The following is a 22,984-nucleotide window of genomic DNA, read 5'->3' on the forward strand; positions in this document are numbered from 1 at the left end:
TGTCGGACCCTCATGTCGCAAAAGAGTTCCCTTGAACCGCTCGGCAGCCTCCCAGGTGCCAGGATCGCATAGGATACATTGTATGTGGTCCTTTTGCATACGATCCCAGCCATGCCTGCGGGAACAGACATATCACGAGTGCAGCACTAACGGCCTAGGGGCTCCGATCCGATGCTCACGGGACCACACATCGGATGTAAAACGCATCCGATTTGCCACTTTCCCACCGATTCATCGCCCAAAAGGTCGAAATCGGATGAAATTAGGCATTATCGTTGTAATGATTAACAATAAATGTTATTTTGATAAACGTTTATAGTTTTATACTATGAATAAAGTAGGGAAAAAAATAAGATTTTACTTACCGGTAAATTTATTTCTCGTAGTCCGTAGTGGATGCTGGGGACTCCGTAAGGACCATGGGGAATAGACGGGCTCCGCAGGAGAAAGGGCACTTTAAGAAAGAATTTGGATACTGGTGTGCTCTGGCTCCTCCCTCTATGTTCCTCCTCCAGACCTCAGTTAGAGAAACTGTGCCCGGAAGAGCTGACAGTACAAGGAAAGGATTTTGGAATCCAGGGCAAGACTTATACCAGTCACACCAATCACACCGTATAACTTGTGATAAACTTACCCAGTTAACAGTATGAACAACAACGGAGCATCAGATCAACCCTGATGCAACCACAACATAACCCTTATTTAAGCAATAACTATATACAAGTATTGCAGAAGAAGTCCGCACTTGGGACGGGCGCCCAGCATCCACTACGGACTAGGAGAAATAGATTTACCGGTAAGTAAAATCTTATTTTCTCTAACGTCCTAGTGGATGCTGGGGACTCCGTAAGGACCATGGGGATTATACCAAAGCTCCCAAACGGGCGGGAGAGTGCGGATGACTCTGCAGCACCGAATGAGCAAACACAAGGTCCTCCTCAGCCAGGGTATCAAACTTGTAAAACTTTGCAAGTGTGTTTGAACCTGACCAAGTAGCTGCTCGGCAAAGCTGTAATGCCGAGACCCCTCGGGCAGCCGCCCAAGAAGAGCCCACCTTCCTTGTTGAGTGGGCTTTTACTGATTTTGGAAGCGGCAAACCAGCCGCAGAATGAGCCTGCTGAAACGTGTTACAGATCCAGCGAGCAGTAGTTTGCTTTGAAGCAGGAGCACCCAGCTTGTTGGATGCATACAGGATAAACAGCGACTCAGTTTTCCTGACTCTAGCCGTTCTGGCTACATAAACCTTCAAAGCCCTGACCACATCCAGCAACTCGGAATCCTCCAAGTCACGAGTAGCCACAGGCACCACAATAGGTTGGTTCATATGAAAAGATGACACCACTTTTGGCAGAAATTGTGGACGGGTCCACAATTCTGCCCTGTCCATATGGAAAATCAGATAGGGGCTTTTATGTGACAAAGCCGCTAATTCTGACACACGCCTAGCTGAAGCCAAGGCTAATAGTATGACCACCTTCCACGTGAGAAATTTTTAACTCCACGGTTTTGAGTGGCTCAAACCAGTGTGACTTCAGGAAACTCAACACCACGTTAAGATCCCAAGGTGCCACTGGAGGCACAAATGGGGGCTGAATATGCAGCACTCCCTTTACAACGTCTGAACTTCAGGAAGAGAAGCCAGTTCTTTTTGAAAGAAAATGGATAGGACCGAAATCTGGACCTTAATGGAACCCAATTTCAGGCCCAAAGTCACTCCCGACTGTAGGAAGTGAAGGAAAACGGCCCAGCTGGAATTCCTCCGTAGGGCCATTCCTGGCCTCACACCAAGCAAAATATTTTCGCCATACACGGTGATAATGTTGAGCCGTCACATCCTTCCTAGCCTCTATCAGCGTAGGAATGACCTCATCCGGAATGCCTTTTTCTGCTAGGATCCGGCGTTCAACCGCCATGCCGTCAAACGCAGCCGCGGTAAGTCTAGGAACAGACAGGGCCCCTGTTGCACAAGTCCTGTCTTAGAGGCAGAGGCCACGGGTCCTCTGTGAGCATTTCTTGCAGATCTGGATACCAAGTCCTTCTTGGCCAATCCGGAACAAAGAGTATTGTTCTCACTCCTCTTTTCCTTATGATTCTCAGCACCTTGGGTATGAGAGGAAGAGGAGGAAATACATAGACCGACGGGAACACCCACGGTGTCACCAGTGCGTCCACAGCTATCGCCTGAGGGTCTCTTGACCTGGCGCAATATCTCTGCAGCTTTTTGTTGAGGCGGGATGCCATCATGTCCACCTGTGGCAGTTCCCACCGACTTGCAATCTGCATGATGACTTCTTGATGAAGTCCCCACTCTCCCGGGTGGAGGTCGTGCCTGCTGAGGAAGTCTGCTTCCAAGTTGTCCACTCCCGGAATGAACACTGCTGACAGTGCGCTTACGTGATTCTCCGCCCAGCGTAGAATTCTGGTGGCTTCTACCATCGCCACCCTGCTACTTGTGCCGCCTTGGCGGTTTACATGAGCCACTGCGGTGATATTGTCTGACTGAATCAGAACCGGTTGGTCGCGAAGCAGGGCGTTGAATATGGCCCGTAGTTCCAGGATATTGATGTGAAGGCAAGTCTCCTGCCTTGACCACAGCCCTTGGAAATTTCTTCCCTGTGTGACTGCCCCCCACCCTCGGAGGCTTGCATCTGTGGTCACCAGGACCCAGTCCTGAATGCCGAATCTGCGACCTTCGAGAAGGTGAGCACTCTGCAGCCACCACAGGAGAGACACCCTGGCCCTGGGGGATAGGGTGATTAATCTGAAGATGTGATCCGGACCACTTGTCCAGTAAGTCCCATTGGAAGGTCCTCGCATGGAACCTGCCAAAGGGAATGGCCTCGTATGATGCCACCCTCCTTCCCAGGACTCGAGTGCAGTGATGCACTGACACCTGTTTTGGTTTTAATAGATTCCTGACCAGTGTCACGAGCTCCTGAGCTCTCTCTATCGGGAGATAAACCCTTTTCTGGTCTGTGTCTAGGATCATGCCTAGGAGAGGCAGATGAGCTGTAGGAACCAACTGCGACTTTGGAATATATAGAATCCAGCCGTGTTGCCATTACACTTCCAGAGAAAGTGATACGCTGTTCAGCAACTGCTCTCTTGATCTCGCTTTTATGAGGAGATCGTCCAAGTACGTGATAATAGTGACACCTTGCTTCCGCAGGAGCACCATCATTTCCGCCATTACCTTGGTGAATATTCTCAAGGCCGTGGAGAGACCAAACGGCGTCTGAAATTGGTAATGACAATCCCGTACCGCAATTCTGAGGTACACCTGATGAGGTGGATAAATGGGGACATGAAGGTACGCATCCTTTATGTCCCGAGTCACCATAAAATCTCCCCCTTTCAGGCTTGCAATGACCGCTCTTAGCGATTCCATCTTGAACTTGAACCTTTTCAGGTATATGTTCAGGGATTTTAAATTCAATATGGGTCTGACCGAACAGTCTGGTTTCGGGACTACAACAAGGTCGATTAATAACCCCCTCCTTGTTGAAGGAGGGGAACCTTGACCACCACCTGTTGAAGATACAATTTGTGAATTGCAGTTAACACTGTTTCCCTCTCGTAGGCGGAAGCCGGCAGGGCCGTCGGTGAGAGGGCATCTTCTCAAAGTCCAGCTTGTATCCCTGAGACACAATATCTATTGCCCAGGGATCTAACAGGGAGTGAACCCACTTGTGGCTGAACTTACGAAGGCGTGCCCCCACCGGGCCTAGCTCCGCCTGTGGAGCCCAAGCGACATGCAGTGGATTTTTGTAGAGGCCGGGGAGGACTTCTGTTCCTGGGAACTAGCTGTGTTGTGCAGCTTCTGTCCTCTGCCCCTGCCTCTGGCAAGAAAGGACGCACCTCGGACTTTCTTGTTTCTGTATTCGAAAGGCTGCATTTGATAATGTCGTGCTTTCCTAGGCTGTGCAGGAATATAAGGCAAAATATCAGAATTACCAGCTATAGCTGTGGAGACCAGGTCCGAGAACCCTTCTCCACACAATCCTCAGCCTTCCATATGCCTCTTAAGTCGGCATCATCTGTCCATTGCATATTCTACAGGACACGTCAAGCAGAAATCGACATAGCTTTGACTCTAGGACCCAGTATACTCATGTCTCTTTGGGCATGGTTGATATATACATATCTCTTAAGACAGCATCTTTACTATATATATATCTCTATATATATATATATATATCTCTATATATATATATCTCTCTCTCTCTCTCTCTATATATATATATATATATATATATATATATCTCTCTCTCTCTCTATATATATATATATATATATATATATATATATATATATATATATATATATATACACATACATACTAGGGTCTCAATCTCAGCTGATAAGGTACCTGTCCACGCTGCCACAGCGCTATAAACCCATGCCGACACAATCGCCGGTCTAAGTAGTGTACCAGAATGTGCACGCTATCTGCAGGATCCCTGAGAAAAGCTGTTACGTCAGGGCTACCTTTTGGGCAAACGTGACACCCTAGGGGAAGATTCCCATCATATCCTGGCCCTAGTGGGGAATGGATACTGCCTGAGAATTCTTTGTGGGAAACTGCAGTCTCTTGTCTGGAGATTCACGCTCTTTTTCTTCATGAGAGGAGGGAAATTTACCTCAGCTTTCTTCCCCTTAAACATGTGTACCCTTGTGTCAGGGACAAATGAGTCATCAGTGATATGCAAATCATCTTTTATTACAATAATCATATATTGAATACTTTTCTGCTATTTTGGCCGTAACTTTGCATTATCGTAGTCGACACTGGAGTCAAACTCCGTGTCGATATCAGTGTCTATTATTTTGGATAGTGAGCATTGAGAGACTCTAAAGGTCTCTGCGACATAGGGACAGACATGGGTAGATTTCCTGTCTGTTCTCTAATCTTTTGTGCAATAAATTCACCTTAGCACTTAATTACACATATCCAAACAGGTGTCGGCGTTGTCGACGGAGACACCCTCTCACACACATATTTGCTCCATCTCCTCCTTAGGGGAGCCTTTTACCTCAGACATGTCGACACACACGTACCGACACACCACACACTCAGGGAATGCTCATCTGAAGACAATTCCCCCATAAGGCCCTTTGGAAAGACGGAGAGAGAGTATGCCAGCACACACCCCAGCGCTATTAACCCAGGAATAACACAGTAACTTAATGTTAACCCAGTAGCTGCTGTTTATATTGATTTTTGCGCCTAATTATGTGCCCCCCCTCTCTTTTTACCCTCTTCTACCGTGTAACTGCAGGGGAGAGACTGGGGTGCTTCCTCTCAGCGGTGCTGTGGAGAAAAAACATGGCGCTGGCGAGTGCTGAGGAAGAAGCCCCGCCCCCTCGACGGCGGGCTTCTGTCCCGCTTTCATGTACAATTTTGGCGGGGGCTCATACATATATATAGTGCCCAACTGTATATTATGCAAACTTTTGCCAAAGAGGTCTCTAATTGCTGCCCAGGGCGCTCCCCCCCTGTGCCCTGCACCCTACAGTGACCAGAGTATGTGGGTTTAGTGTGGGAGCAATGGCGCACAGCTGCAGTGCTGTGCGCTACCTCATATGAAGACTGGAGTCTTCTGCCGCCGAATTAGAAGTCTTCTTGCTTCTGTCACCGGCTTCTGTCTTCTGGCTCTGCGAGGGGGACGGCGGCGCGGCTCCGGGATCGGACGACCAAGGGTGCGATCCTGTGTACGATCCCTCTGGAGCTAATGGTGTCCAGTAGCCTAAGAAGCAGGACCTATCTTCAGTGAGTAGGGCTGCTTCTCTCCCCTCAGTTCCACGTAGCAGAGAGTCTGTTGCCAGCAGATCTCTCTGAAAATAAAAAACCTAACAAAATACATTCTTTTTAGCAAGCTCAGGAGAGCTCACTAAGTAGCACCCAGCTCGTCCGGGCACAGATTCAAACTGAGGTCTGGAGGAGGGACATAGAGGGAGGAGCCAGAGCACACCAGTATCCAAAGTCTTTCTTAAAGTGCCCTGTCTCCTGCGGAGCCCGTCTATTCCCCATGGTCCTTACGGAGTCCCCAGCATCCACTAGGACGTTAGAGAAAATCTATTTCCCTATAAATCTATTCTATAAAGTAGGGGTGGGGAACCTCCGGCCCGTGGGCGTATAAGGCCCGCAAAGCCATTTGTTTCCGACCCACCCGCTTGTGTGTGTCAGTGAGACACGCCGCCGCTCAGTCCAGCGGCATGTCTCAGCTGTCAGGGCAGGGAGGAGAGCGCAGCTATTTCCGGCGGCGACGGGTAGGATCTCAAACCAGTCGACGAGTTCGTGAGCCAATCAGAGCTCGCGGACCGGCAGCCAGTCAGGAGCCGCCGCTGCCGGTCCACGAGCTCCGATTGGCTTACGAACCGGCGGCTGCTTTGAGATCCTACACGCCGTCGCCCGACATAGCCATGCTCTCCTCCCTGCCCCCCTGACAGCTGAGACACGCCGCCGCCGAACGGAGCAAAAGTAGCGGGGGGGCACTGTGGGGGCATTCGTGGATCTGGCACTGTGGGGGCATTTGTATATCTGGCACTGTGGGGGCATTTGTGGATCTGGCACTGTGGGGGCATTTGTGGATCTGGCACTGTGGGGGCATTTGTATATCTGGCACTGTGGGGGCATTTGTATATCTGGCACTGTGGGGGCATTTGTATATCTGGCACTGTGGGGGCATTTGTATATCTGGCACTGTGGGGGCATTTGTATATCTGGCACTGTGGGGGCATTTGTATATCTGGCACTGTGGGGGCATTTGTATATCTGGCACTGTGGGGGCATTTGTATATCTGGCACTGTGGGGGCATTTGTATATCTGGCACTGTGGGGGCATTTGTATATCTGGCACTGTGGGGGCATTTGTATATCTGGCACTGTGGGGGCATTTGTATATCTGGCACTGTGGGGGCATTTGTATATCTGGCACTGTGGGGGCATTTGTATATCTGGCACTGTGGGGGCATTTGTATATCTGGCACTGTGGGGGCATTTGTATATCTGGCACTGTGGGGGCATTTGTATATCTGGCACTGTGGGAGCATTTGTATATCTGGCACTGTGGGAGCATTTGTGGATCTGGCACTGTGGGGGCATTTGTGGATCTGGAACTGTGGGGGCATTTGTGTATCTGGCACTGCACTGGCATATGTGTATCTGGCACTGCACTATTGGCCTATGTGTATCTGGCACTGCACTATTGGCCTATGTGTATCACGTCCAATTTTAATTAGCCACACCCATTATTTGGCGCACGCACTCAGTACCCCTAAGAGGCATAACTACTGGGGGGCAGGGAAATTTTTAAGTTGATCATTTTGTATGCCCCCCCCCCCCCCGAAGGATTTTATAAATATCCAAATGGCCCTTGGTAGAAAAAAAGTTCCCCACCCCTGCTATAAAGCATAAATAATTCTTAGTAACAAACCTTTCTTTTTCATCTGTGCCTCCCTTGAACCTGGAGGGGCATTGATGTCACCCGTACCTTGAAAGTAGACATACTTTTTAACTGTAATCAAATTAGGTGCAAATTTCCACACATCTTCTCGATCATCAATAATGCATACCATAGAGTCCCCACAGGGAAAAAGATTTCTACAGGAAAATAAAAGTAAATAATTTAAAATCATAAAGAATCTTCAACAAATATCATGGTCAGTTTAGGCTGCATACCAAAACACTAAAGGCACTGATGCTGCTTAGAAAATGAAAAAGAAAAGAATAAATCTTTGAAGAAGGTGGGTAGCTAAAGTTATAAAGGCAAAAGCCACACTAAAATAAATGCAACACTACTAAATGTAGACAAAAAGAAAAAGCAATAAGGGTAGACGGAAAGATACAGAATATATATATTGTACCGTCAGTATCTGATAATAATAATAATAATAATAAAAAGTACACCATCTTTTAAGTCATTGTCATTTTGATTCCCTATAATTATTTGGCTATTTAAAGACCTACATATGAATAGTCAGAAAATCTGACACAGTCTGTGCACTATGTACTGGCACCCTACCTTCTGGCTTCCATGGTAACCAGCAAGTACCTCCTTACAGCTAACACAGGTATCCCTAAACAACCTTTGGTGTGGATCTGCTGCCATAGCAGCTGCAGATATAACAGGGTAGAGGGAGGACATCTAACATAACCTATGCAAACCTAGCTCTTAAAACGCACAGTTCTACACTAAAAGATCGGTTAGCTTTATTCATTTTTGATGAAACATATGATATTTTTGTACTCTTTCTTTAGGTCAGAGACAAAGCTTTAGAAAAAAACAAAACAAAAAACCTATACCTACAGTATTCTTAAATAGGAGTGTGAAACAGAAAAGCAATTATTTTTCATAGCAGAAGTGTGAAGTGTCATGCAGTATTAGTAGGTTACACGAATCAAGCTTGTGAGATGACACTACTACAGAAGTAATACGGGGGTTCACTTATTTTATTGCTTTGCGAGTAGGCTAGGATGTTGACTATTATTATTCTGTCTAGTAAACAAGTTTTGTTGTCGGAGAAAGACGAATCTGTGGTTTTATTCTGCCACCCTTACAGTTCACATAATGGAAACATGACACTGAACTAAGTATTATATGTATAATTGTGCTTGTACTGTATAATGATATCAAACAAGAGGAGAAAAAATAGCAAACAGAAAAATCATCTGTCTGAAAAAAATCAAAGTATGGTAATATGTAATAAATTAAAAACAAGATTTTATTTACAAAACACCAACACGAGAAAGAAATAAAACACAAACATCAAATCATCATAAAAGATGTACCACATGCAGAGATGTGGCGAGGACACTGGGCTTAAGGGCTCACAATTTTTGATTTTAAAAAAGTAAAAGAAGAAAGGCCACTTTAAATTTTCTATTTACTGGTGCCATGAACGCTTAAACACAGATGTGTCCTCAATACACCTGTCCCTTTTACACCACATGGCACGACTTGAACGCTCCATTACAGGTAGCAATTCCTGTTATTTTCTCAAATTTAGGGGTTTATTTACTAAGCCTTGGACGGAGATAAAGTCGCTGGAGATAACGTACCAGCCAATCAGCTCCTAACTGCTATGCCACAGACTGTTTGAAAAATGACCGTTAGGAGCCGACTGGCTGGTACTTTATCTCCAGCGATTTATCTCCATCCAAGGCTTAGTAAATAGACCCCTTAGTACCTTATTCAAATCATAGCAGCATAGAACGTTGCCTATAGTGTACTATGCACTTAAGCTGGGTACACACTGGCCAATATATCAGCAGTTTAATTGAACCACCGATATATTGTGGGCGTGTTTGCGGGTGTGTAACCCTAGTACGTCTGTGAACGACGTCATTCAGGCATATCGCGCTGGCCGATATATCTGCAGACTGCACATACATTTGCTGCAGAGGCCGCTGGTGACTGACATCACATCTGGGCAGGCACACGTTAATGCCCGCCCAATTGTGACGTCAGACACATCAGGATGACAATGGGAAATGTGTACGCACTTACCGACTGTTAGGGTGGAGGATTGGCTGGACGGCCTAGTGTGTACACAACTTTAGGATTAGTATTTTCGTTGCAAAACAACTGGTATAAAGTCACACACTAAGAATAGTATAATATGTGGCGTGAAACATGGCATGGCTGTGATGCGGTCAAGATCCCGCCAAACGGAATCCCGGCGGTCAAAATACCGACACCGGAATCCCGACTGGCACAATCCCGACATATTCTCTCTCTGTGGGTGTCCTGTCGGGATTGTGCTGGTCGGGATTCTGGTGTCGGTATTTCGACAGCCGGGATCCCGTCTAGCGGGATTTTGTACTGATCCCGCATGGCTCACTCATACCGGACCTCCGTCTGTTTCCTTTTACATAGGGTAGCACCTGAGTCACATACAGCATCTGCATGCAGTGCCAGTGTTCATATGCATTGTAATTTGGTTGCACTAGCGATGCAACTAAGATGCACATGCTGTGAAAAATTATGCGGGGAGACTCATGACGTGACTTAGTCATAAAGTCAATGGGGCTATCTGAGCATAGGTGTATGTGGACACATTGGTAGATGCACATTATTCCATTTAATGAAAAGTAAAAGCACTGCACAAACCAACCTAAGATTCCCGGTTTTGGAAAATGGATCAATACACTCATCCCGAGATAATATTCGATGTGAGAAAAGCTTCTTCTCCGGATCTAAAAACCCTGCGATAAAAAGAAAAAAAAAAAGTTAGACTTTGGCGGAGTTTAAAAAGTTCATCTAAATAATTTTAGTCACAATGGATGTTTTAGTCCTTGGACCAGACAGGTTCACTGATAACTGTAATACCCCTTTCACTCCACCGCAATAACACGGGATATTGCTGTGTCGTAGCTCAGTGTAAAGGGGGTGCCCAAAAAAATAAGAATTTACTTACCGATAATTCTATTTCTCGGAGTCCGTAGTGGATGCTGGGGTTCCTGAAAGGACCAGGGGGAATAGCGGCTCCGCAGGAGACAGGGCACAAAAAGTAAAGCTTTAGGATCAGGTGGTGTGCACTGGCTCCTCCCCCTATGACCCTCCTCCAAGCCTCAGTTAGGTACTGTGCCCGGACGAGCGTACACAATAAGGAAGGATTTATGAATCCCGGGTAAGACTCATACCAGCCACACCAATCACACTGTACAACCTGTGATCTGAACCCAGTTAACAGTATGATAACAGCGGAGCCTCTGAAAAGATGGCTCACAACAATAATAACCCGATTTTTGTAACTATGTACAAGTAATGCAGATAATCCGCACTTGGGATGGGCGCCCAGCATCCACTACGGACTCCGAAAAATAGAATTATCGGTAAGTAAATTCTTATTTTCTCTAACGTCCTAGTGGATGCTGGGGTTCCTGAAAGGACCATGGGGATAATACCAAAGCTCCCAAACGGGCGGGAGAGTGCGGATGACTCTGCAGCACCGAATGAGAGAACTCCAGGTCCTCCTTAGCCAGGGTATCAAATTTGTAGGATTTTACAAACGTGTTTGCCCCTGACTAAATAGCCGCTCGGCAAAGTTGTAAAGCCGAGACCCCTCGGGCAGCCGCCCAAGATGAGCCCACCTTCCTTGTGGAATGGGCATTTACATATTTTGTCTGTGGCAGGCCTGCCACAGAATGTGCAAGCTGAATTGTATTACACATCCAACTAGCAATAGTCTGCTTAGAAGCAAGAGCACCCAGTTTTTCGGGTGCATACAGGATAACAGCAAGTCAGTTTTCCTGACTCCAGCCGTCCTGGAAACATATTTTCAGGGCCCTGACAACATCTAGCAACTTGGAGTCCTCCAAGTCCCTAGTAGGTGCAAGGCACCACAATAAGCTGGTTCAGGTGAAACACTGACACCACCTTAGGGAGAGAACTGGGGACGAGTCCGCAGCTCTGCCCTGTCCGAATGGACAAACAGATATGGCTTTTTTGAGAAAAAAACACCAATTTGACACTCGCCTGGTCCAGGCCAGGGCCAAGAGCATGGTCACTTTTCATGTGAGATGCTTCAAATCCACAGATTTGACTGGTTTTAAACCAATGTGTTTTGAGGAATCCCAGAACTACGTTGAGATCCCACAGTGCCACTGGAGGCACAAAAGGGGGTTGTATATGCAATACTCCCTTGACAAACTTCTGGACTTCAGGAACTGAAGCCAATTCTTTCTGGAAGAAAAATCGACAGGGCCGAAATTTGAACCTTAATGGACCCCAATTTGAGGCCCATAGACACTCCTGTTTGCAAGAAATGCAGGAATCGACCGAGTTGAAATTTCTTCGTGGGGCCTTCCTGGCCTCACACCACGCAACATATTTTCGCCACATGTGGTGATAATGTTGTGCGGTCACCTCCTTTCTGGCTTTGACCAGGGTAGGAATGACCTCTTCCTGAATGCCTTTTCCCTTAGGATCCGGCGTTCCACCGCCATGCCGTCAAACGCAGCTGCGGTAAGTCTTGGAACAGACATGGTACTTGCTGAAACAAGTCCCTTCTTAGCGGCAGAGACCATAAGTCCTCTGTGAGCATCTCTTGAAGTTCCGGGTACCAAGTCCTTCTTGGCCAATCCGGAGCCATGAGTATAGTTCTTACTCCTCTACGTCTTATAATTCTCAGTACCTTAGGTATGAAAAGCAGAGGATGGAACACATACACCGACTGGTACACCCACGGTGTTACCAGAACGTCCACAGCTATTGCCTGAGGGTCTCTTAACCTGGCGCAATACCTGTCCCGTTTTTTGTTCAGACGGGACGCCATCATGTCCACCTTTGGTAATTCCCAACGGTTTACAATTATGTGGAAAACTTCCCCATGAAGTTCCCACTCTGCCGGGTGGAGGTCGTGCCTACTGAGGAAGTCTGCTTCCCAGTTTCCATTCCCGGAATGAAACACTGCTGACAGTGCTATCACATGATTTTCCGCCCAGCGAAAAGTCCTTGCAGTTTTTGCCACTGCCCTCCTGCTTCTTGTGCCGCCCTGTCTATTTACGTGGGCGACTGCCGTGATGTTTTATCCCACTGGATCAATACCGGCTGACCTTGAAGCAGAGGTCTTGCTAAGCTTAGAGCATTATAAATTTACCCTTAGCTATATTTATGTGGAGAAAAATCTCCAGACTTGATCACACTCCCTGGAAATTTTTTCCTTGTGTGACTGCTCCCCAGCCTCTCGGGCTGGCCTCCGTGGTCACCAACATCCAAAACTGAATGCCGAATCTGCGGCCCTCTAGAAGATGAGCACTCTGTAACCACCACAGGAGAGACACCCTTGTCCTTGGATATAGGGTTATCCGCTGATGCATCTGAAGATGCGATCCGGACCATTTGTCCAGCAGATCCCACTGAAAAGTTCTTGCATGAAATCTGCCGACTGGAATTGCTTCGAAGGAAGTCACCATTTTTTTACCATGGCCCTTGTGCAATGATGCACTGATTTTAGGAGGTTCCTGACTAGCTCGGATGACTCCCTGGCTTTCTCTTCCGGGAGAAACACCTTTTTCTGGACTGTGTCCAGAATCATCCCTAAGCACAGGAGACTTGTTGTCGGGATCAGCTGCGATTTTGGAATATTTAGAATCCACCCCTGCTGTTGTAACAGTATCCGAGATAGTGCTACTCCGACCTCCAACTGTTTCCTGGACTTTGCCCTTATCAGGAGATCGTCCAAGTAAGGGATAATTAAGACGCCTTTTCTTCGAAGAAGAACCATCATTTCGGCCATTACCTTGGTAAAGACCCGGGGTGCCGTAGACAATCCAAACGGCAGCGTCAGAAACTGATAGTGACAGTTCTGTACCACGAACCTGAGGTACCCTTAGTGATAAGGGCAAATTTGGGACATGGAGGTAAGCATCCCTGATGTCTCGGGACACCAGATAGTCCCCTTCTTCCCGGTTCGTTATCACTGCTCTGAGTGACTCCATCTTGATTTGAACCTTTGTAAGTGTTCAAAATTTTTTTAGATTTAGAATAGGTCTCACCTAGCCTTCTGGCTTCAGTACCACAATATAGTGTGGAATAATACTCCTTTTCTTGTTGTAGGAGGGGTAATTTAATTATCACCTGCTGGGAATACAGCTCGTGAATTTTTTCATATACTGCCTCCTTGTCGGAGGGAGACCTTGGTAAAGCAGACTTCAGGAGCCTGCGCAGGGGAAACGTCTCGACATTCCAAACTGTACCCCTGGGATACTACTTGTAGGATCCAGGGGTCCTGTACGGTCTCAGCGTCATGCTGAGAGCTTGTCAGAAGCGGTGGAACGCTTCTGTTCCTGGGAATGGGCTGCCTGCTGCAGTCTTCTTCCCTTTCCTCTATCCCTGGGCAGATATGACTCTTATAGGGACGAAAGGACTGAGGCTGAAAAGACGGTGTCTTTTTCTGCAGAGATGTGACTTAGGGTAAAAACGGTGGATTTTCCAGCAGTTGCCCTGGCCACCAGGTCCGATGGACCGACCCCAAATAACTCCTCTTCCTTTATACGGCAATACACCTTTGTGCCGTTTGGAATCTGCATCACCTGACCACTGTCGTGTCCATAAACATCTTCTGGCAGATATGGACATCGCACTTACTCTTGATGCCAGAGTGCAAATATCCCTCTGTGCATCTCGCATATATAGAAATACATCCTTTAAATGCTCTATAGTCAATAAAATACTGTCCCTGTCAAGGGTATCAATATTTTTAGTCAGGGAATCCGACCAAGCCACCCCAGCTCTGCACATCCAGGCTGAGGCGATCGCTGGTCGCAGTATAACACCAGTATGTGTGTATATACTTTTTATGATATTTTTCCAGCCTCCTGTCAGCTGGCTCCTTGAGGACGGCCCTATCTATAGACGGTACCGCCACTTGTTCTGATAAGCGTGTGAGCGCCTTATCCACCCTAAGGGGTGTTTCCCAACGCGCCCTAACTTCTGGCGGGAAAGGGTATACCGCCCATATTTTCTATCGGGGGGAACCCACGCATCATCACACACTTCATTTAATTTATCTGATTCAGGAAAAACTACGGTAGTTTTTTCACATCCCACATAATACCCTCTTTTGTGGTACTTGTAGTATCAGAAATATGTAACACCTCCTTCATTGCCCTTAACGTGTGGCCCTAATAAGGAATACGTTTGTTTATTCACCGTCGACACTGGATTCAGTGTCTGTGTCGACCGACTAAAGTAAACGGGCGTTTTAAAACCCCTGACGGTGTTTCTGAGACGTCTGGACCGGTACTAATTGTTTGTCGGCCGTCTCATGTCGTCAACCGACCTTGCAGCGTGTTGACATTATCACGTAATTCCCTAAATAAGCCATCCATTCCGGTGTCGACTCCCTAGAGAGTGACATCACCATTACAGGCAATTGCTCCGCCTCCTCACCAACATCGTCCTCATACATGTCGACACACACGTACCGACACACAGCACACACACAGGGAATGCTCTGATAGAGGACAGGACCCACTAGCCCTTTGGAGAGACAGAGGGAGAGTTTGCCAGCACACACCAAAAACGCTATAATTATATAGGGACAACCTTATATAAGTGTTTTCCCTTATAGCATCTTTTATATATTTCTAACGCCAAATTAGTGCCCCCCCTCTCTGTTTTAACCCTGTTTCTGTAGTGCAGTGCAGGGGAGAGCCTGGGAGCCTTCCCTCCAGCCTTTCTGTGAGGGAAAATGGCGCTGTGTGCTGAGGAGATAGGCCCCGCCCCTTTTTCGGCGGCCTCGTCTCCCGCTCTTAACGGATTCTGGCAGGGGTTAAATATCTCCACATAGCCCCCGGAGGCTATATGTGAGGTATTTTTAGCCAAAAAAGGTTTTCATTTGCCTCCCAGGGCGCCCCCCTCCCAGCGCCCTGCACCCTCAGTGACTGCCGTGTGAAGTGTGCTGAGAGGAAAATGGCGCACAGCTGCAGTGCTGTGCGCTACCTTAAGAAGACTGAGGAGTCTTCTGCCGCCGATTCTGGACCTCTTCTCGTTTCAGCATCTGCAAGGGGGCCGGCGGCGAGGCTCCGGTGACCATCCAGGCTGTACCTGTGATCGTCCCTCTGGAGCTAATGTCCAGTAGCCAAGAAGCCAATCCATCCTGCACGCAGGTGAGTTCACTTCTTCTCCCCTAAGTCCCTCGTTGCAGTGATCCTGTTGCCAGCAGGACTCACTGTAAAATAAAAAAACTAAGCTAAACTTTTCTAAGCAGCTCTTTAGGAGAGCCACCTAGATTGCACCCTTCTCGGCCGGGCACAAAAATCTAACTGAGGCTTGGAGGAGGGTCATAGGGGGAGGAGCCAGTGCACACCACCTGATCCTAAAGCTTTACTTTTTGTGCCCTGTCTCCTGCGGAGCCGCTATTCCCCCTGGTCCTTTCAGGAACCCCAGCATCCACTAGGACGATAGAGAAAAAACCTGGGTGTCCAAGACATGTAGTGAGTGACCAGAGTTGGACATGGGAAGGACTCAGGTAATAGAGCAGTGTAACTAAAAGGGTGAACCAACCTGGGTCCTGTTAACAGCATGGGGAAAGCCGATGTCATTTCCAAGTGCCAGCAGAACAGTTAACACTGCATCAGTGTGCAGTGTTTATGCCACCAACACAGGAATAATCTGGATTGGAGCCGTGGTGTGAACTGGGTCTATCCCAAAAAAAACATTGGACCTGGGATTTTTGTGTGAAAGGAATATCAAAGTCCCATGCTTCATTCTTTTCTCCTATTCACTCTCTGACTGGCCAAAACAAACTAGTACATCAATTCAGAGTATAAAATTCATATAATTTATTTTACAATAAGAATTTTTATTAAATTACATAAATTACACAATGGCTAATTACTTCAACTTTTAAAAGAAGGCATTCCTATTCCAATGGTTGCTGTCCATGTGCCTCAAAGAACGCCTAGCATTTTGCCATTAGTAATATATGTATGCAGGCAAGCTACAAACATTTGATTTAAAAGAAGGAAATGTATACAGGAAATTTGTCAATAAAGCCTCAGAATGCCTCTAATGGGACAATTTGTTTTATGCACCACTTAACACAAACAGCAAACTCTGTATTTTCTTCAATAAGTTCTCAAACTCTTCCCTAAATCACATGGCCATCAGTCATCAAATCACACAGAACATTAATACTTTGCATAATCACAAAAATATGCATGACAGCTGCCATCTCAATTGCTCAGACTAAGTAAAGTAAAGTATGCCCCTGTGAATGGAAGCATTACGATGAGAATTTCCATAATTTTTATAGTTGTGTGAAACACAAACAATGATACAGTAACTCATGTTAGACTTCTGATTTGCAGGTACGCTTACACAATAAATGCTGTCATTACAGCCAATATTGGGGGTCATTCCGAGTTGTTCGCTCGTTGCCAATTTTCGCAATGCAGCGATTAAGGCAAAAATGCGCATGCGCATGGTACGCAGTGCGCACGCGGTAAGTAAATTTACTCACGTCCGAACGAAGAATTTTGATAGTTGAAGTGATCGGAGTGTGATTGACAGGAAGTGGGTGTTTCTGGGCGGAAACTGGCCGTTTTCTGGGAGTGTGCGGAAAATCGCAGGCGTGCCAGGAAAAAACGCGGGAGTGTCTGAAGAAACGTGGGGAGTGGCTGGCCGAACGTAGGGCGTGTTTGTGACGTCAAACCAGGAACAAAACGGCTTGAGCTGATCGCAATCTGTGAGTAGGTCTGGAGCTACTCAGAAACTGCTAAGAATTTTCTATTAGCAATTCTGCTAATCTTTCGTTCGCTATTCTGCTAAGCTAAGATACACTCCCAGAGGGTGGTGGCCTAGCGTGTGCAATGCTGCGAAAATCTGCTAGCGAGCGAACAACTCGGAATGACCCCCATTGTGTTGTCACCTTTGGTTCACATTAACCACAACCAGTGTTAGCAGAAAAAAATCCTGCTGCTCGGCCAGATCTCACCAAATATGGTCACCTACATGTGTGATAAAATTGGTGACCAATCAGCACACCAGACACAGGCTGAAATCACATTTAGGTCATGTGTTTACAAAGCTGATGCATGACCAAATAATGGGGGTAATTCCAAGTTGATCGCAGCAGGAATTTTTTTTAGCAGTTGGGCAAAACCATGTGCACTGCAGGGGGGCAGATATAACATGTGCAGAGAGAGATAGATTTGGGTGTGGTGAGTTCAATCTGCAATCTAAATTGCAGTGTAAAAATAAAGCAGCCAGTATTTACCCTGCACAGAAACAAAATAACCCACCCAAATCTAACTCTCTCTGCAAATGTTATATCTGCCTCCCCTGCAGTGCACATGGTTTTGCCCAACTGCTAAAAAATTTCCTGCTGCGATCAACTTGGAATTACCCCCAATACAATTAAAAAAAATACAATAGTGATCTATAACAAAAAAAACTACACTAACCTTACAATCAAAATAATGATTTAGTAATGATTTTTTGTAAAACCAATAATTTGTACTGTTAATATTATTTTCTGGACAAAATATGTGAAGAATTGACAATACCAAAACCATGAATTTAAAAAACTAATGTTGCAGCCCTTTACTGCCCTCTTGTGTTCAAACATCTATACTCACAAACATCTACTACTGACAAATACAGGTTGAGTATCCCATATCCAAAATGCTTGGAATATTTTGGAATCTTTGCATATCATGGCGATGGGACCCAAGTCTAAGCACAGAATGCATTTATGTTTCATATACACCATATACACACAGCCTGAGGGTAATTTTATCCAATATTTTTAATACCTTTGTGCATGAAATAAAGTTTGTGTACATACACACAATTCATTGGTTTCATATACACCTTATACACACAGCCTGAAGGTCATTTAATACAATATTTTAATAACTTTGTTTATTAAACAAAGTTTGTGCACATTAGAAAACAAGTCTCACTCCAAAAATGCCATTCCGTATTTCGGAATATTTGGATATGGGATACTCAACCTGTAATACACACAGGGGGTCAACTTAGGTGCTGGGAGATGTTCTCACAGCAAACTCGCACTCTGATTTTCATTTGCAATCCAATTCCAAACTCGCAAAGCTTTTCTACATTAAATTGGTGGGTGTTTTGTGTGCACCCCATGAACAGGTGAAATGGTAGGAAATCTCTAAAAAGCTCATTAATGGATTAAATTATGTGTGGGAGGTGTTTTATGGATTGGACATTTTTTTTTTTTTAATTTGCTGACAAAGGGTACAAGTGTTTATTCCAACTGATTACAAACTTGTATAAAAACACTTTTACTACATATACATTTTTCTGCACCCCAAAATGCTAGAAAGAGTTTTATTTGATGAAAACCTCTAGCTTGCTTTCATGTTTCAACCATTAATAAAAAGTGCAAAAATCATTCATTTGACATCATTTAAAAACCGCCAGTACTTTTCTTCTGGCCACTCACAGCCTTCAATATGGTCCCACTATCTCAGTTGTCATTTTTTGGGGGGTCCTGCAGTGCCATCAGCTCAGAGCTGGCAAAAACTAGTGGGACCCAGGTACACCCATCTACTGTTCAGAGAAGTCTGTCCAGAAGTGGTCTTCATGGAAGAATTGCGCCCAAAAAGCCATACCTTCAACGTTGAAACAAGACCAAACTCAAATATGAATCAAAACATAGGAACTGGGGTGCAAAAAAACGGCAGCAGGTGCTCTGGGCTGATGAGTCACAATGTGAAATATTTGGCTGTAACAGAAGGCAGTTTGCGTGCCGAAGGGCTGGAGAGCGGTACAATAATGAGTGTCTGCAGGAAACAGTGAAGAATGATGGAGATTCCTTGCAAGTTTGGGTCTCCATTTAAGCAAATGGAGTTGGGGATTTGATCAGGATTAATGTAGTCCTCAATGCTGAGAAATACAGGCAGGTACTCATCCATCATGTAATACCATCAGGGAGGCACCTGTTTGGTTCCGTATTTGTTCTGCAGCAGGACAACGACCCCAAACATACAGCCAATGTCATTAAAAAAATGTCTTCAGTCCAAAGAACAAGGAATCCTAGAACTGATGATATGGCCCCCACAGAGCCCTTAGCTCAACATTATAGAGTTGGTCTGGGATTATATGAAGAGATAGAAGGATTTGAGCTAGCCTACATCCACAGAAGATCTGTGGTTAGTTCTCCAAGATGTTTTGCACTACCTCGCTGCCGAGTTTCTTCAAAAACTGTGTGCAACTGTACCTAGAACAATTGATGCTGTTGAGAAGGCAAAGGGTGATTTGATTTAGATACTGAAATATTGATTTGATTTAGATTTCTCTTCTGTTCATTCACTTTGCATTTTGCTAATTGATAAAAATAAAGTATTAACACTTCTATTCTTGAAAGCATCCTTACTTTGCAGCATTGTTTCAACACACCTGCATAAAAGTTTTGCACAATACTGTATACAAATATATAAAATCTATTATAAAAATACAAAAAATAATGGAAAATGGAACACTTCGTAGAATTGCATTTGGATGCCAGTGGAATGACATTCTCTCACCATAAGACTGATCCCCAACAAGACTGACACTAAAAATAGTTTAATTCAGACTTTTAAAGAACCACATTCCCCTCCCCCTTTCCTGTGATGTCATTTACAGAAAGATATTGCTATGTTAATGTGAAGCCATGATGATCTGATACGAGGCAAGAGAGAGCACTAACATTCCACAAGAATAGGCAAGTATGATTTCAGCATGGCTAAATCAGGAAAGGTTCTAAGATATTATATAAAGCGAGCTAAGAGATGGCAGACATTAAAGCCCTAAGGGTATTCTAGGCAGATATTCTCCTTTGGCCGTCTCACCCGTTCAGAACATTGAGCACTTACATAGACAAGTTGGTTAAGGCGTTATGAATCCCAGGCATTGGCTGCTGTTGTCCACAGGTACAGAAGAGAGGATGAAATGGGTGGAGAGCAGTGAGCACAGGTGCAGTGACTGGTTGCGTTACTGACTCAGAGCTCTGCCCTCTGATGCTAGAAAAAGGATCAGCACCAGGTGTTCTTAGCTAAGCGATTAGTCTCTAGTTCCTGATATAGTGCGGCACCTTGATATTCTTTTTCTGTTCATGTTTACCACCCTGCTGAGTCTCTTGGGTAAACTCCTGTTTGCAAAACCAATTAGGACTATTTTGATGCCATCTATGCTAAAAGACTCATCTGCTGCATAACTTGTGCAACAGACTTTCGGATTTGCAAAACGAACTTGCTTGCCTTTCCCTGCTTTGCTGCTGATAGTTTGTGCAATAGACCTCTGAACTTGCTAAACAGTATTGTTTCTGTCTTGACAGAATAGGTCGCCCCTCCTACTGCATTAGTGTACCTGTGTCTGACTCAGCCAACAACTAAGGGAACCCTTCATGCACGTGAGGAAATCATTACTATTATTATTCACCATTACTACTGCACTATTGAATGCCTCTGTAGTTGGAGTTTATAGGCTAGATGTAAAGAAGTCTGAGTTGGTGGAGATGTGGGTTACCAACCGAACGCAAACTTTTTTTAAAGGGGCAATCACGTACAAGGCAAAACCATGCCTTGTAAATGATTGCCTCTAAAAAAACTGAACGAGTTAGGCCGGGAGCCCTCTCCATCAGGCCCTATATGGGAAATTGCTGAGTAATACGCATATCATTGTTACAATAATAATAAATCAGTCAATCATGGATAATAAATATGTACACTTTATAACATTTGTACAATGTTACTGCTTGTGTGTGTTTTTCCCCCAAATACAAAATTTTACAACAGGATTAATAGAATTTACATTTTGTGAGGGCTTTTTTTTATTTTGTATACAGTTACTACTAAAACCATGTTTGGCCAATGCATTCTTGAATATCTTTACTGCATAAATACCATATCAGACCACCACTCACTGGAACAATCTCTTTGTTAAAAAAAGTTCTTACTTATATTACCTTTAGATCTTTCTCTCTTCAACTTCAAAGTGTTTCCCCTTGTTCTTTGTTTTTCTATTTAGAATTATTCTCACATTGGACGCTGCTATATTTAATGCTGTGCATGGTCATTTCTGATCTTTTGTTATGCAGTATTAAGGTCTTACCTGTGACCTATGAAAGTAGTACTATAATCTCGCTCTTCCCGTTATGAATATAATTCCTATAGACCCAAGTCATTTCCTGGCTACTCCCACTGCTTACTTACTTAGCAAAGAATATGCAAAGCCGTGATACATGTAGCTTACTGGACATAGATCATATTTTCATGTAGGACACACCATCATTGCAGTTAACCTGCCAGTCACCAAGGCATAATGTAACACACTGCATTATCGAACCACTGACACCAACTCTACCCACTACATCTAATTAGCTACAGATACGCCCTCTTACAGTACATCTTTGCTGCAGTTGTGCCAAATAGCCATTTTTTGCAGGTCAGGTCGCATGAGAATCTTCTAGCGTTGTATGTCTTTTTTTCCCAAAAACACGTCTTAGTCGCACCACAATGCGACTAGGACGCACAATGAGGAAGTGCTGATTAATTGGATATAGGACATTTGTATATCTGTGTGCGACCCTCTGAATCTGTATACGAAGTGCTACATACAATATAGCAGCCACAGGTTTTTCTCCAATCCAAGTTCTGTTCTGCTCCATATACAGTCACACACAATAGACAAGTGTCATATCAAATTAATCAGGAGTCTCCTTGTGCATCCTAGTCGCACTATGGTGCAACTAATACGCATTTTTGGCAAGAAAAGATGCCAGTTGTAAGCAGAGCTGCTTGGGACCTGGTGGCTCAACTCATGCTACATAAATGGTCATTCCGAGTTGTTCGCTCGGTAATTTTCTTCGCATCGCAGCGATTTTCCACTAACTGCGCATGCGCAATGTTCGCACTGCGACTGCGCCAAGTAAATTTGCTATGAAGATTGGTATTTTACTCACGGCATTACAAGGTTTTTTCTTCGTACTGGAGATCGGAGTGTGATTGGCAGGAAGTGGGTGTTTCTGGGCGGAAACTGGCCGTTTTATGGGAGTGTGTGAAAAAACGCTACCGATTCTGGGAAAAACGCGGGAGTGGCTGGAGAAACGGAGGAGTGTCTGGGCGAACGCTGGGTGTGTTTGTGACGTCAAACCCGGAACGACAAGCACTGAACTGATCGCACTGGAAGAGCAAGTCTCGAGCTACTCAGAAACTGCACAGAGAAGTCTTTTCGCAATATTGTGAATCTTTCGTTCGCAATTTTGATAAGCTAAGATTCACTCCCAGTAGGCGGCGGCTTAGCGTGTGCAATGCTGCTAAAAGCAGCTTGCGAGCGAACAACTCGGAATGAGGGCCATGGTGTATTGAGGCTGGATGCACAAATACACATCTGTATCAGGTGATTCCCATCACTGCCCTAACTGAGTGCAAATTGTATATTCTCCCTGCACTCCAAATTCTTCCCACAATCCCCAAAAATATATGGTTGGTTAACTGTCTCCCAATTGAAGATTAACC

At 45.2% G+C, this 22,984-nt stretch overlaps 1 protein-coding gene across 1 annotated transcript in view; it reads right to left on the bottom strand.

The window, feature by feature from the left end:
• The window catches only part of CTDP1 (CTD phosphatase subunit 1), a 469,717-nt gene that overhangs the window by 172,083 nt on the left and 274,650 nt on the right, over positions 1-22,984 (bottom strand). The window contains exons 6-7 of the mRNA XM_063923302.1: positions 10,117-10,207; positions 7,437-7,603 (exon numbers count right to left, since the gene is read on the bottom strand). Of these exons, the coding sequence (XP_063779372.1) occupies positions 7,437-7,603; positions 10,117-10,207 (258 nt within the window). The remainder of the gene's footprint in view (positions 1-7,436; positions 7,604-10,116; positions 10,208-22,984) is intronic.

Source organism: Pseudophryne corroboree, chromosome 5 (genome assembly GCF_028390025.1).
Source record: "Pseudophryne corroboree isolate aPseCor3 chromosome 5, aPseCor3.hap2, whole genome shotgun sequence".
Taxonomy (NCBI): Eukaryota; Metazoa; Chordata; class Amphibia; order Anura; family Myobatrachidae; genus Pseudophryne; species Pseudophryne corroboree.